Source organism: Hyla sarda, chromosome 9, assembly GCF_029499605.1.
Source record: "Hyla sarda isolate aHylSar1 chromosome 9, aHylSar1.hap1, whole genome shotgun sequence".
NCBI classification, from domain to species: Eukaryota; Metazoa; Chordata; class Amphibia; order Anura; family Hylidae; genus Hyla; species Hyla sarda.
Window position 1 is genome coordinate 164,123,424 of NC_079197.1, and position 16,256 is coordinate 164,139,679.

The 16,256-nt window shown below is 41.5% G+C and overlaps 1 protein-coding gene across 1 annotated transcript in view; it reads right to left on the reverse strand.

The window, feature by feature from the left end:
* Positions 1 to 976: 976 nt before the first annotated feature.
* LOC130291982 (daxx-like protein) overlaps positions 977 to 16,256 on the reverse strand; it is a 55,131-nt gene continuing 39,851 nt past the window's right edge. The window contains exons 8-20 of the mRNA XM_056541413.1: positions 14,393 to 14,422; positions 14,026 to 14,055; positions 13,517 to 13,546; positions 12,832 to 12,861; positions 12,026 to 12,055; positions 5,556 to 5,585; positions 5,373 to 5,402; positions 3,322 to 3,351; positions 3,115 to 3,144; positions 2,927 to 2,956; positions 1,486 to 1,515; positions 1,278 to 1,307; positions 977 to 1,119 (exon numbers count right to left, since the gene is read on the reverse strand). Coding sequence (XP_056397388.1) covers positions 1,033 to 1,119; positions 1,278 to 1,307; positions 1,486 to 1,515; positions 2,927 to 2,956; positions 3,115 to 3,144; positions 3,322 to 3,351; positions 5,373 to 5,402; positions 5,556 to 5,585; positions 12,026 to 12,055; positions 12,832 to 12,861; positions 13,517 to 13,546; positions 14,026 to 14,055; positions 14,393 to 14,422 — 447 coding nt within the window. The 3' untranslated portion in view covers positions 977 to 1,032. The remainder of the gene's footprint in view (positions 1,120 to 1,277; positions 1,308 to 1,485; positions 1,516 to 2,926; positions 2,957 to 3,114; positions 3,145 to 3,321; positions 3,352 to 5,372; positions 5,403 to 5,555; positions 5,586 to 12,025; positions 12,056 to 12,831; positions 12,862 to 13,516; positions 13,547 to 14,025; positions 14,056 to 14,392; positions 14,423 to 16,256) is intronic.

Genomic DNA, 16,256 nt, shown 5'->3' on the forward strand with positions numbered 1-16,256 from the left:
TAATGCCTTCACTGCTTATAAGAGGGCAGTGCACTATACCTGCACTGCTTAAGAGGGGGCACTCTATCTGCAATGCTTATAAGAGGATACTCCATCTGCACTGCTTATAAGGAGCACTCTATCTGCACTGCTTATAAGGAGCACTCTATCTGCACTGCTTATAGGGAGCACTCTATCTGCACTGCTTATAGGGAGCACTCTATCTGCACTGCTTATATGGTGCACTCTATCTGCACTGCTTATAAGAGGATACTCTACCTGCACTGCTTATAGGGAGTACTCTATCTTCGCTACTTATAGGGAATACTATCTTCACTGCATATAGGGAGCACTCTATCTGCACTGCTTATAAGAGGGCACTCTATCTGCACTGCTTATAGGGAGCACTCTATCTTCACTGTTTATGAGGGGGCACTCTGTCTGAACTGCTTATAAGGAGCACTCTATCTTCACTGTTTATGAGGGGGCATTCTGTCTGCACTGCTTATAAGGAGCACTCTATCTTCACTGTTTATGAGGCGGCACTCTGTCTGCACTGCTTATAAGGAGCACTCTATCTTCACTGTTTATGAGGCGGCACTCTGTCTGCACTGCTTATAGGGAGCACTCTATCTTCACTGTTTATGAGGGGGCACTCTGTCTGCACTGCTTATAAGGAGCACTCTATCTTCACTGTTTATGAGGCGGCACTCTGTCTGCACTGCTTATAGGGAGCACTCTATCTTCACTGTTTATGAGGCGGCACTCTGTCTGCACTGTTTATAAGGAGCACGCTATCTTCACTGTTTATGAGGGGCACTCTGTCTGCACTGCTTATAAGGAGCACTCTATCTTCACTGTTTATGAGGGGGCATTCTGTCTGCACTGCTTATAAGGAGCACTCTATCTTCACTGTTTATGAGGCGGCACTCTGTCTGCACGGTTTATGGTTGAGCTCTATGACTGCACTACTTAGGAGGGGCACTCTATCTGCTCTGCACTAGTGACAGTGAAGACAATGGCCAGGACATTGACCAGATATAGCTATGACACTTAGACTAAGGTTTGTCTTCCCAAGTCTATCTCATTTATAATAAGAGAAGGACTGACCTGTATTCGGTGAAGTAGAAACTGTGGTACCTGGGAAAGAAATACAAATAAATGACATATAGAAGGATCCAGATTACAGTGAATGTCACACAGCGCACATCACATAGGATAGAATAAAATAATAGGATATTGGGATGATGGGAGTTATGTGGATTGGGAGGTTTGGAAGGGTTAATAGAATTACTGACCAGTGCCTGGAGATGTTGCTGCGGTTGAGCCTGTGAAATGAATATAAAGGGTTATTCTGGTGCACAAGTAGTTTCTGCCTCCAAAGGTATTTCCTTTACGACCCGTAGATTTACATCACCACTCAATATATAGAAGATATGGACTAGAATGTGTCTAAATACTTATGTGTAGAGATCATGACCCCAGTTTAGGGATGTAAGGACTGACCTGTACCCGCTGATGTAGAAGCTGTGCTACCTGGAAAATAAAGACAAAGAGAGAATGAACAGGATGTCTGGTTAATATAATGCCTTCACTGCTTATAAGAGGGCAGTGCACTATACCTGCACTGCTTAAGAGGGGGCACTCTATCTGCAATGCTTATAAGAGGATACTCCATCTGCACTGCTTATAAGGAGCACTCTATCTGCACTGCTTATAAGGAGCACTCTATCTGCACTGCTTATAGGGAGCACTCTATCTGCACTGCTTATAGGGAGCACTCTATCTGCACTGCTTATATGGTGCACTCTATCTGCACTGCTTATAAGAGGATACTCTACCTGCACTGCTTATAGGGAGTACTCTATCTTCGCTACTTATAGGGAGTACTATCTTCACTGCATATAGGGAGCACTCTATCTGCACTGCTTATAAGAGGGCACTCTATCTGCACTGCTTATAGGGAGCACTCTATCTTCACTGTTTATGAGGGGGCACTCTGTCTGAACTGCTTATAAGGAGCACTCTATCTTCACTGTTTATGAGGGGGCATTCTGTCTGCACTGCTTATAAGGAGCACTCTATCTTCACTGTTTATGAGGCGGCACTCTGTCTGCACTGCTTATAGGGAGCACTCTATCTTCACTGTTTATGAGGGGGCACTCTGTCTGCACTGCTTATAAGGAGCACTCTATCTTCACTGTTTATGAGGCGGCACTCTGTCTGCACTGCTTATAGGGAGCACTCTATCTTCACTGTTTATGAGGCGGCACTCTGTCTGCACTGTTTATAAGGAGCATGCTATCTTCACTGTTTATGAGGGGCACTCTGTCTGCACTGCTTATAAGGAGCACTCTATCTTCACTGTTTATGAGGCGGCACTCTGTCTGCACTGTTTATAAGGAGCACTCTATCTTCACAGTTTATGAGGGGGCACTCTGTCTGCACTGCTTATAAGGAGCACTCTATCTTCACTGTTTATGAGGCGGCACTCTGTCTGCACTGTTTATAAGGAGCACTCTATCTTCACTGTTTATGAGGGGGCACTCTGTCTGCACTGCTTATAAGGAGCACTCTATCTTCACTGTTTATGAGGCGGCACTCTGTCTGCACTGTTTATAAGGAGCACTCTATCTTCACTGTTTATGAGGGGGCACTCTGTCTGCACTGCTTATAAGGAGCATTCTATCTTCACTGTTTATGAGGGGGCATTCTGTCTGCACTACTTATAAGGAGCACTCTATCTTCACTGTTTATGAGGGGGCACTCTGTCTGCACGGCTTATGGTTGAGCTCTATGACTGCACTACTTAGGAGGGGCACTCTATCTGCTCTGCACTAGTGACAGTGAAGACAATGGCCAGGACATTGACCAGATATAGCTATGACACTTAGACTAAGGTTTGTCTTCCCAAGTCTATCTCATTTATAATAAGAGAAGGACTGACCTGTATTCGGTGAAGTAGAAACTGTGGTACCTGGGAAAGAAATACAAATAAATGACATATAGAAGGATCCAGATTACAGTGAATGTCACACAGCGCACATCACATAGGATAGAATAAAATAATAGGATATTGGGATGATGGGAGTTATGTGGATTGGGAGGTTTGGAAGGGTTAATAGAATTACTGACCGGTGCCTGGAGATGTTGCTGCGGTTGAGCCTGTGAAATGAATATAAAGGGTTATTCTGGTGCACAAGTAGTTTCTGCCTCCAAGGTTTTTCCTTTACGACCCATAGATTTACATCACCACTCAATATATAGAAGATATGGACTAGAATGTGTCTAAATACTTATGTGTAGAGATCATGACCCCAGTTTAGGGATGTAAGGACTGACCTGTACCCGCTGATGTAGAAGCTGTGCTACCTGGAAAATAAAGACAAAGAGGGACATTTATCAATGTTTGCTTATGTATTCTTTTTTATAGTCATTTTTTCCTTACTTTTTTTTTTTTGCTTATATGAATTATTTATCAACTGCTTTCAGCCTGTTGATAATTTTCTCTCACATAAGCAATTTTTCCTTTTTTACTTTGGTGGTAGCTTTTTCTGCTCCATGTTTGAGCTGGAGTAAATTTAGTCAATTTTTAACCCTGACTACCCGTAGTCCATTTCAAAATTATTTCTACTTAGTTAATTTTTGGAAAACTTGTTTTTCTCGCTTTCCAGTCAAAATGTCGCACGAAAAATCGCGTAGTCGCAGTTGCGACAATTTTGCGACAATTATAGTAAAGAAAACCTGACTAAACCCGTTGATAATTGTCCATAAATGAGAGGATGAACAGGATGTCTGGTTTATTTAATCCACAGGGATCCCAAAGATGATAACATTCGATCCCTAATCCAGTATTACCTACACTGCCATCACTGCTCATAAGGAGGCACTCTATCTGCACTGCTCATAAGGGGGCACTCTGCCTGCACTGCTTATAAGGAAACATTCTACCTGTACTGCTTATAAAGGAATGCTTTATCTGCACTGCTTATAAGGGAGAACTCTACCTGTACAGCTTTTAAGGAAATATTCTACCTGCACTGCTTATAAGGAAACATTCTGCCAGCACTGCTTATAAGGGAGCACTCTACCTGCACTGTTTATAAGGGAGCATTCTACCTGCACTGCTTATAAGGGGCATTCTACCTGCACTGCTTATAAGGGGCATTCTGCCAGCACTGCTTATAAGGGGCATTCTACCTGCACTGCTTATAAGGGAGCATTCTGCCAGCACTGCTTATAAGGGGCATTCTGCCAGCACTGCTTATAAGGGAGCATTCTGCCAGCACTGCTTATAAGGGGCATTCTGCCAACACTGCTTATAAGGGGCATTCTACCTGCACTGCTTATAAGGAAACATTCTGCCAGCACTGCTTATAAGGGAGCATTCTACCTGCACTGCTTATAAGGAAACATTCTGCCAGCACTGCTTATAAGGGAGCATTCTACCTGCACTGCTTATAAGGGAGCATTCTACCTGCACTGTTTATAAGGGAGCATTCTATCTGCACTGCTTATAAGGGAGCACTCTACCTGCACTGCTTATAAGGGAGCATTCTATCTGCACTGCTTATAAGGGAGCACTCTACCTGCACTGCTTATAAGGGAGCATTCTATCTGCACTGCTTATAAGGGGCATTCTACCTGCACTGCTTATAAGGGAGCACTCTACCTGCACTGCTTATAAGGGAGCATTCTATCTGCACTGCTTATAAGGAAACATTCTACCTGCACTGCTTATAAGGGAGCACTCTACCTGCACTGTTTATAAGGAAACATTCTGCCAGCACTGCTTATAAGGGAGCACTCTACCTGCACTGTTTACAAGGAAGCATTCTACCTGCACTGCTGATAAGGGGGCATTCTACCTGCACTGCTTATAAGGAAACATTCTACCTGCACTGCTCATGGTGAGGCACTATGCCTGCATTGCTTATAAGGGGGCACTCTGCCTGTATAGCTTGTTTGAGGTGGGTGATACCTTAACAGCCTTAAAGTAGGCAGGTGGTAGAGCTATCTCATCCTAACAATAATGTGCTTATATTCTATAGAATGTCACCATTAGATTCAGTGACAGTAAGGATATTGACCCGGTCTAACTATGACACTAGGGCCAAGGTTCATCTATCCAAATATTTCCCAAACGCAGTCCTCAAGTCCCCCCCAACAGGTCACGTCTTCAGGATTTTCCATATCTTTGGGATTGTCCATGTTTTTAGGATTTTGTCTTTCACGGGTGATATAACTGTGGTCAGTGCATCGGGCATCATCACAAGTGTTCTCTATATAGGATATCCTCAAACCATGTCCTGTGGGGGGTATCTGAGGACTGGGTTATGGAAACTCTGGTCTATCCTCAAGTCCACATAATCTATAATAAGAGAAGGACTGACCGGTATTGGGTGATGTAGAAACTGTGGTACCTGGGAAATAAAGACAAAGAGGGAAATTACATATAGAAGGATCCGGATTACAGAGAATGTCACATGACGCACATCACATAGGAAAATAATAAAATAATAGGACATTGGGATGATGGGAGTGATGTGTCTGGAAGGGTTAATAGAATTACTGACCGGTGCCTGGAGTTGTTGCTGCGGTTGAGCCTGTGAAATGGATATAAAGAGTTAATTTGGTGCACACACATTAGAATATAAATCACATCAACGCCATATAAATAATCGCTAAGAAGTCGCAGTGTGTGATCACAGCCCAAGGTTCTAAACACCAAATACAAAACTAGGTAACAAAAAACCCATATGCTGTGAATGTGCTTCAGAAATCTGGGTTATCTGTCCGCCATCTGCATCGTAAACCACTATGGGGATTCTGAGGGGATTAAAGGGGTACTCCAGTGGAAAACTTTTTTATCTTTAAATCAACTGGTGCCAGAAAGTTAAATAGATTTTTAAATTACTTCTATTAAAAAAATCTTAACCCTTCCAGTACTTATTAGCTGCTGCATACAGAGGAAATTCTTTTCTTTTTGGAACTCAGAGCTCTCTGCTGACACCACGAGTACAGTTCTCTCTGCTGACATCTCTGTCCGTTTTAGGAACTGTCCAGAGCAGCATATGTTTGCTATGGGGATTTTCTCCCACTCTGGACAGTTCCTGAAATGGACAGAGATGTCAGCAGAGAGCACTGTGCTCGTGATGTCAGCAGAGAGCTCTGTGTTCCAAAAAGAAAAGAATTTCCTCTGTAGTATTCAGCAGCTAATAAGTACCGGAAGGATTAAGATTTTTTAATAGAAGTCATTTACAAATCTGTTTAACTGTCTGCCACCAGTTGATATATATATATATATATATATATATATATATATATATATATATATATATATAAAGTTTTCCACTGGAGTACCCCTTTAACAAGGTTTATATTTAAACTAACACTTTCCTTACGTCCTTGTCTGCAGCACAATATGGGGAGATGGGCTCATTCTCACTACAGAATCTCCAACTGGAAAAATTCTGGGTGGGATTCCATCTTGAGTGGGCAGAACAAGCCGGCGTTAGGACTGCTTGGTAATGCGCCGTCTCCATTGACGAAAAAAACAAAAAAAAACACCTTTGACCCTGGGAAGCCCAGGGTCACTAATACCCTTATTAAATCCCACCCCTAAAACTTAACTTTTATTTGTATTCAAATTAGAATTAAATAATGAGTGTATATTAAATGATGAGTGTGTTCACTTAAAATCACGGGTTGGTGTGCTTTATAATAGTATTTGGATTATATACAGTTAGCCACTGTGTATGTATCAAGTGTCCCAGGTGGGCTGCAGTACCACCGTAGATAGCACACCAACTTCCGCTAGTTAAAATGCTGTAAATGCCCCCTCTACATGTTTCACTACATCTGTAGCGTCTTCAGGAGGGAAAAATGGGCATCCTCAAATCCAGGTGTGTAAACCTTGTGGCCTCAACTCCAAGAAGACTGAAGGCTGCGGTCACTGCTTAAGGGGCTTTAACTCTTGAGGAAAGGGTCTGAATACTTATGTAATCCCCTAGGATTATTGTTGTGTATAATCCTGCAATTACATGAAGTGTCCAGTAGATGGTGGACTGCACAAACAAATGAACTAAGGAATGACTATAGCTAGGGAAGAAGGAGTTTTGTGGACATGTGCTCATAGCCATCTTGGATTTTTTCTGTTTCAGCAGAGCCAGAAAAGGGAGAGGGCACAGAGGAAGCAGTTTACTAGGATATGTTCCCAAGAGTGCTGGGTAAGGGACCACGGGGATATAGGTGAACAGCCCCAAAACCTTGTTACACTTATGTCACAGCAAGATAAAAAATTTTTTTTTTTTTTAATTAGCAAAAATGTCTATCATGTTTTCAGATGATGGGGGAAAACTAGAATGCTTTTTTATTTATTTATTTATTTATTTATTTATTACAAGTAGCAACATAAAAGTGAAAGGGTCTGAAGACTTTTGGAATGCACTGTACATTACACATAGAAGGATCTGTATTACAAGGAATATCACACAAAATAGAAGCAGTAAAAAAAAAAAAAAAAAGCTATTGGCAGGAGAGGGGTTAAGTGGACAGTGGAGTCAGGAAAGGATTAACAGAATTACTGTACTGACCAGTGCCTTGAGTTGTTGCTGCGGTTGACCCTGTGAAATTAATATAAAATGTCAAATATTGAGCAAAACAAACAAACAAAAAATGCAACAAATGACCACCAGGTGGCGCAGCAGTCTTATTCTTTAGGACTATAGGATAATCCTACCCTAAATCATACCCTTAAAGGGGTACTCCGGTGGAAATTATTTTTTTAAATGAACTAGTGCCGGAAATGTAAACAGATTTGTAAATGACTTCCATAAAAAAATCTTTATCCTTTCATTACTTATTATCAGCTGTATGCTACAAAGGAAATTCTTTTCTTTTTTCAATATCTTTTTTGTGTTGTCCACAGTGCTCTCTGCTGACACCTCTGTCCGTGTCAGGAACTGTCCAGAGCATCATAGGTTTGGTATGAGGATTTTCTCCTGCTCTGGACAGTTCCTGATACGGACATCGGGTGTCAGCAGAGAGCACTGTGGACAAGATAGAAAAGAAATTCAAAAAGAAAAGAATTTCCTCTGTAGCATACAGCTGCTAATAAGTACTGGAAGGATAAATATTTTTTGATAGAAGTAATTTACAAATCTGTTTAACTTTCTGGCAACAGTTGATAAAAAAATAAAAAAAATAAAAATAAATAAAGTTTTCCACCGGAGTACCCCTTTAACCATAATGTTTTTCTTTATCAATATAATAATCCCATAGGCCAGTCTTTCTGTATGTGTATTTTATAGCAAATAATGGTAGATGAAAAGGAGCGCACAGTCAAAAGAATTCAGTCAATGACCACCGGGATAGTATAGGGCAGTGTTTCCCAAGCAGGGTGCCTCCAGCTGTTGCAAAACTACAACTCCCAGCATGCCCGGACAGCCGTTGGCTGTCCGGGCATGCTGGGAGTTGTAGTTTTGCAACAGCTGGAGGCACCCTGGTTGGGAAACACTGGTATAGGGTATGTATGGAAAATGTTCATCTACTTATCCATGAGTGACCCCAAGTTTATAGTATCTATAAGAGAAGAACTAACCGGAACTTGGTGAAGTAGCAGCTGTTGAACCTGGAAAATACATAATAAGAGAGAATGTAGATTAGATACAAAATAGTCATTATTTTATAACCTACAACAGTAGTCTCCAAACTGTGGACCTCCAGCTGTTGCAAAACTACAGCACTTAATTTATTGAGATTGCACATAAAAGGATCTGTATTACCATGAATATCACACAAAATACTAAGAAGGAGCTATTAACAGGATAGGAGTTAAAGGGGTATTCCAGGCAAAACCTTTTTTTTTATATATAAACTGGCTCCGGAAAGTTAAACAGATTTGTAAATTACTTCTATTAAAAAATCTTAATCCTTCCAATAGTTATTAGCTTCTGAAGTTTTCTGTCTAACTGCTCAATGATGATGTCACGTCCCGGGAGCTGTGCATGATGGGAGAATATCCCCATAGGAACTGCACAGCTCCCGGGACGTGAGTCATCAGAGAGCTGTTAGACAGAAAACAAGAACTCAACTTCAGAAGCTAATAACTATTGGAAGGATTAAGATTTTTTTAATAGAAGTAATTTACAAATCTGTTTAACTTTCCGGAGCCAGTTGATATATATATATATATATATATATATATATATATATATATTTATATATATATATATATATATATATATATATATATATATTTATATATATATATATATATATATATATATATATAAAGTTTTGGCCTGGAATACCCCTTTAAGTCATCGGTGGAGTAAGGAAAGGGGGTAAGGAAAGGGGTAACAGAATTACTGACCGGTGCCTTGAGTTGTTGCTGCAGTTGAACCTGTGAAATGAATATAAAGGGTTAATAGAGTACAGGTATGACTGTTAATACCTGACTAAATAAATTAAGCACAATTCCTACACTTACAACTGATCTTTAGTGTGCCATGTTATTACACAATACACAATTATAATTTAAATGTTAGTTCTCTACAGGACATTCATTTAAACTGAGTGATATTTTCATAGCTTTATATATATATTCATGTTCAAACATATGTTAGGATTTTATTTTTTTTATACTGTTTTCTTTTTGGCCATAATGTTGCAATGGCTTTGTGTATTGTATTGTAAAATTTCTTGAAAAAATTCAATAAAAACCATTTGATCATATGTATATATATATATATATATATATATATATATATATATATGGTTTTATTTTTTATTGGAACAATATCATAATCATACCATCAAAGTTTTACTTTTTCAAAATAATGATAAGCCCTGCCTAAAGAGTCCAGCCCTGCCTAAAGAGTCCAGCCCTGCCTAAAGAGTCCAGCCATGCTTACAGAGTCCAGCCATGCTTAAAGAGTCCAGCCCTGCCTCAAGACTCCAGCCCTGCCTCAAGAGTCCAGCCCTGCCTAAAGAGTCCAGCCCTGCCTAAAGAGTCCAGCCCTGCCTAAAGAGTCCAGCCCTGCCTAAAGAGTCAGGCCCTGCCTACAGAGTCCAGCCATGCTTAAAGAGTCCAGCCATGCCTCAAGAGTCCAGCCATGCCTCAAGAGTCCAGAGTCCAGCCCTGCCTCAAGAGTCCAGCCCTGCCTAAAAAGTCCAGCCCTGCCTAAAAAGTCCAGCCCTGCCTAAAAAGTCCAGCCTTTCCTAAAAAGTCCAGCCCTGCCTAAAAAGTCCAGCCCTGCCTAAAGAGTCCAGCCCTGCCTAATGTGCCCAGTGTGTGATCACAGCCCAAGGTTCTAAATACCAATTACAAAACTAGCTGTGTATGTGCTTCAGAAATCTCAAATCAAGTGACTATTCACTTGAGGGAGCTTTGTGTTTCTGAGGGGATTAAAGGGGTACTTCAGTGGAAAACTTTTTTTTATCTTTAAATAAACTGGTGCCAGAAAGTTAAATTGATTTTTAAATTACTTCTATTAAAAAATCTTAATCCTTCCAGTACTTATCAGCTGCTGAATACTACAGAGGAAGTTATTTTCTTTTTGGAACACAGAGCTCTCTGCTGACATCTCTGTCCATTTTAGGAACTGTCCAGAGCAGTAAATGTTTGCTATGGGGATTTTCTCCTAATCTGGACAGTTCTTAAAGGGGTTCTCTGGTGCTTACACATCTTATCCCCTATCCAAAGTATAGGGGATAAGATGCCTGATTGCGGGAGTCCAGCAGCTGGGGACGCCCGTGATCATGCACGCGGCACCCTGTTTGTAATCAGTCCCCGGAGCGTGTTCGCTCCGGGTCTGATTACGGGCAACTACAGGGCCGTCAGCGTGGGACGTCACGCCTCCGCCCCCGCGTGACGTCACGCTCCGCCCTTCAATGCAAGCCTACGGGAGGGGGCGTGACAGCCGGCCCTGTAGTCGCCCGTAATCAGACCTGGAGCGAACACGCTCCGGGGACTGATTACAAACGGGGTGCCGCGTGCATGATCACGGGCGTCCCCAGCTGCGGGACTCCCGCGATCAGGCATCTTATCCCCTATCCTTTGGATAGGGGATAAGATGTGTAAGCACCGGAAAACCCCTTTAAAATGGACAGAGATGTCAGCAGAGAGCACTGTGGTCATGATGTCAGCAGAGAGCACTGGGCTCATTCACACTACAGAATCTGCAACTGGAGAAATTCTGGGTGGGATTCCATCTTGAGTGGGCAGAACAAGCCGGCGCTAGGACTGCTTGGAAATGCGCCGTCTCCATTGACGACAATACATTGTACTCAAAGGAACATCTCTTGTGAGACCTTCCAACCTGACAGACCTGCAGAGAAGAATGGCAGAAAATCCTCAAATCCAGGTGTGTAAATCTTGTGGCCTCAACTCCAAGAAGACTGAAGGCTGCGGTCACTGCTTAAGGGGCTTTAACTCTTGAGGAAAGGGTCTGAATACTTATATAATCCCCTAGAATTATTGTTGTGTATAATCCTGCAATTACATGAAGTGTCCAGTAGATGGTGGACTGCACAAACAAATGAACTAAGGAATGACTATAGCTAGGGAAGGAGGAGTTTTGTGGACATGTGCTCATAGCCATCTTGGATTTTTTCTGTTTCAGCAGAGCCAGAAAAGGGAGAGGGCACAGAGATAGCAGTTTACTAGGATATGTTCCCAAGAGTGCTGGGTAAAGGACCACAGGGATATAGGTGAACAGCCCCAAAACCTTGTTACACTTATGTCACAGCAAGATAAAAAAAAATATTTAAAAAAAAAATTTGCAAAAATGTCTATCATGTTTTCAGACGATGGGGGGAAAACTAGAATGCTTTTTTATTTTATTTATTTATTACAAGGAGCAACATACAAGTGAAAGGGTCTGAAGACTTTTGGAATGCACTGTACATTACACATAGAAGGATCTGTATTACAAGGAATATCACACAAAATAGAAGCAGTAAAAAAATAAAAGCTATTGGCAGGAGAGGGGTTAAGTGGACATTGGAGTCAGGAAAGGATTAACAGAATTACTGTACTGACCGGTGCCTTGCGTTGTTGCTGCGGTTGACCCTGTGAAATTAATAAAAAATGTCAAATATTGAACAAAACAAACAAAAAAATGCAACAAATGACCACCAGGTGGCGCAGCAGTCTTAAATTTCTTTAGGACTATAGGATAATCCTACCATAAATCATACCCTTAAAGGGTGGAAAACGTTTTTTTTTTTTTTTCAATTAACTGGTGCCAGAAAGTTAAACAGATTTGTAAATGACTTCTATTAAAAAATCTTTATCCTTCCAGTACTTATTAGCAGCTGTATACTACAGAGAAAATTCTGTGCTTTTTGAATCTCTTTTTTGTCTTGTCTACAGTGCTCTCTGCTGTCCGTGTCAGGAACTGTCCAGAGCAGGATAGGTTTGCTACGAGGATTTTCTCTTGCTCTGGTCAGTTCCTGATACGGGCATCAGGTGTCAGCAGAGAGCACTGTGGACAAGACAAAAAAGAAATTCAAAAAGAAAAGAATTTCCTCTGTAGCATACAGCTGCTAATACTGGAAGGATAAAGATTTTTTGATAGAAGTCATTTACAAATCTGTTTAACTTTCTGGCACCAGTTGAAAAAAAAAAAAATGTTTTCCACCGGAGTACCCCTTTAACAATAACGTTTTTCTTTATCAATATAAAGAAAAGTTGGCTGTCCGGGCATGCTGGGAGGTGTAGTTTTGCAACAGCTGGAGGCACCCTGGTTGCGAAACACTGGTATAGGGTATGTATGGAATGTGTTCATCTACTTATCCATGAGTGACCCCAAGTTTATAGTATTTATAAGTAAGAGAAGAACTTACCGGAACTTGGTGAAGTAGCAGCTGTAGAACCTGGAAAATATATAATAAGAGAGAATGTAGATTAGACACAAAATAGTCCTTATTTTATAACCTACAACAGTAGTCTCCAAACTGTGGACCTCCAGCAGTTACAAAACTACAGCACCCAATTTAGGCTGGGTTCCCATTATGTTTTCCTCCATACAGGAGCGCATACGGCAGGATAGAGCTAAAAACTTGTGCTCCGTATGCCTTTCTATGCGCTCCCGTATGTAATTCATTTCAATGAGCCGACCGCAGTGAAACCTTCGGTCCAGTCGGCTAATTTTTGCCCCGTATGCGCTTTTACAATCGGACCTAAAACCATGGTTGACCACAGTTTTAGGTCCCGGTTGTAAAAGTGCATACAGGGCAAAAATTAGCCGACCGGACCGAAGGTTTCACTGCGGTCGGCTCATTGAAATGAATTACATACGGGAGCGCATAGAAAGGCATACAGGAGCACAAGTTTTTAGCTCTCCCCTGCCGTATGCGCTCCCGTATGGGGGGAAAACGTAATGGGAACCCAGCCTTATTGAGATTGCACATAAAAGGATCTGTATTACCATGAATATCACACAAAATACTAAGAAGGAGCAGTGAAAAAATGGCAGGATAGGAGTTAAGTCATCGTTGGAGTCAGGAAAGGGTTAACAGAATTACTGACCGGTGCCTTGAGTTGTTGCTGCAGTTGAACCTGTGAAATGAATATAAAGGGTTAATATATTGAAATTTAAAGAGTCCAGCCCTTCCTAAAGAGTCCAGCCCTCCCTAAAAAGTCCAACCCTCCCTAAAGAGTCCAGCCCTTCCTAAAGAGTCCAGCCCGGCCTAAAGAGTCCAGCCCGGCCCTAAAGAGTCCAGCCCTGCCTAAAGAGTCCAGCCCTGCCTAAAGAGTCCAGCCCGGCCTAAAGAGTCTTGCCCTCCCTAAAGAGTCCAGCCCTGCCTTAAGAGTCCAGCCCTGCCTAAAGAGTCCAGCCCTGCCTAAAAAGTTCAGCCCTGCGTAAAGAGTCCCATCCTGCCTAAAATAATGGAATTAATATTGCACATAAAAGGATTTGAAGTACAATGATTATCACACAAAAAATAATAAGAAGGAGCAGTAAAAAAATTAAGTTATTGACAGGATAGGGGTTAAGTCAACGGAGGAGTCAGGAAAGGGTTAACAGAATTACTGACCGGTGCCTTGAGTTGTTGCTGCGGTTGAACCTGTGAAATGCATTTAAAGGGTTAATTTATTGAAGAAAAAAAAAAACACATACACAATGACCCCCAGGTGGCGCTGCAGTCTTATTTTCAATGGGGACTATATGATAATCACACCATTAAAGTTCTACTTTATTAATATAATAATCCCATAGGTCAGTCTGTATGTGTAAATTATAATAAATGTTGGAAAGTAAAAAGGAGCGCACAATCTAAAGAATGTAGTAAATCAATGACCACTAGGAGGTGCTGCACACATGATCTCTTCTAGGTATGTATAGGGTATGTATGGAATGTCTTCATTTACTTTATATTATCTAAAAGAAAGAGAAGAACTTACCGGAACTTGGTGAAGTAGCAGCTGTTGAACCTGGAAAATATAACAGAGAATGTAGGATTAGATATAAATTGGCCATTATTTTATTATCTATAATTATTTTATCATCTATAATTATTTTATCATCTATAATTATTTTATAATCTATAATTATTTTATTATCTATAAGTTTGGGTTGAATTGAGGTTTGTGGAATCCCCTGAGCAAGACACATGGCAAAGAAAGGAGACAGAATCCAGCCTAAGTAATAGTGCCATACAGCCCATATATAAACCCACCATACAGTATCCATATAAACCTGCCATATAGTGTCCATATACATAATGGTGGTCTATGAGAGTCTGGGTCGGGGTCTTAGAGAATATCTATCTGACAATTGAGCATTGGTTAAAAGTGGAACAAGAAGGGACAGGACCTGCCTGGGACTCATCACACCCAATATGTATTAAGCCTATCAGGCTGTATTTGTGGGAGGGGCGTTGGATATATAAACAAACGCCACCCCCTCCACAGGTGCGTACGGTGCGTTTAGCGGTGTTTTGTGCTGTGAGCTCATACGTCCCCCGATAGCAATGAAGTGGAGTATCGGAGGTTTGTAAAAGTGGTGTCAAGGATTCCCTGCGGGCGGTAAGTGCCAGTTCCCGGTGATGCCGTTATTTCAGTCTTGCTTTTACTGTCTTATTATACTCTCCCCTAGCCTAGTTGGTACGGTGGGGGCTCATATAGCGGGGATGCAGCGCTGCCGACAGCACGCTCCGTGACCTATGCTGCGGCCGCACTTATTCAGGTGTCGGCAGGCTAGTTTCCCGACTTGCAGAGTTTTCACTAGGATACGATTTTGGTTTCTGGCACTTACCGGCTGGTAAAGCGTTCCGACAGGTTGTAATGCCGGGACGCCATCACTAGATGGAGCTGCGCGCACAGTGCAGTGCATCATGTGAGGATTGTTTTTGTTAAATAAAGTTAAAAAAAGGGGGGTCTTTTCTGGTGTAAAACTGTAGGGTTAAATATTTTGTGAACATATAAAGTTTTTGTAATATGATTTGTTAATAAAGAAAAAAAAAAGGGGGAGAGGGTATAGATATATATGTAAATAAATAGCAATTAAAAAAAAGGTATAGCTATGTCACGGAGGGATATGGCACATGATGCGTAGTGTAATCGGTTATTTTGTGTTATCCTTTGGTTGTGTGCATTCCCAGTCATACCCAACATTCGTCATTTATAGCTTTTCAAGTGCTGCGTAAGAGGTTGGTTGTATCATAATCACGCTCGTCCGTTTTACGCACGATAAATCGCTTTATGTTTAAATGCATTCTGACATGTAATAATCGCTGTAGGTCCTTGAAAGGTTCCTCTGGGACTAGTCACTACACTTGAGCATATATCGTAGTATATAGACAAAGTACTGACACTTTAGAGCATGCATACAATCAGCATGGGTTGTTGTCATAGGTGGTGATTTACTGGTAATCCTGACTCATCTTCAGGCAGTGTCACCACAGGGTAATGTTTTCAGGGCATGTCCCATCATAGTCATTAGTTACTAGTAGACCCCTTTCAGGGGTAGTCATGGCTGACTGTTGGTTACTCACACGCCTTCAGTTACCTACACATAGGTGATGATTTACCGTTAATCCTGACTCGTCTTCGGGTGGAATCATCACAGTTTGACGTGGCTGACACGTCTTCAGGACATCAATTCGACATTTAAGCACTGGTTACTGCTATCCTTACACGCCTTCATGAGTGACCTTGGTTTGCACCTGTTACTGACACGTCTTCAGAGCAGTTGCTTTTGTTCATGTCCTTACACAATCATCACAGCATATCGAGTACCGTTTTTCACTCGTCCTGACTCATCTTC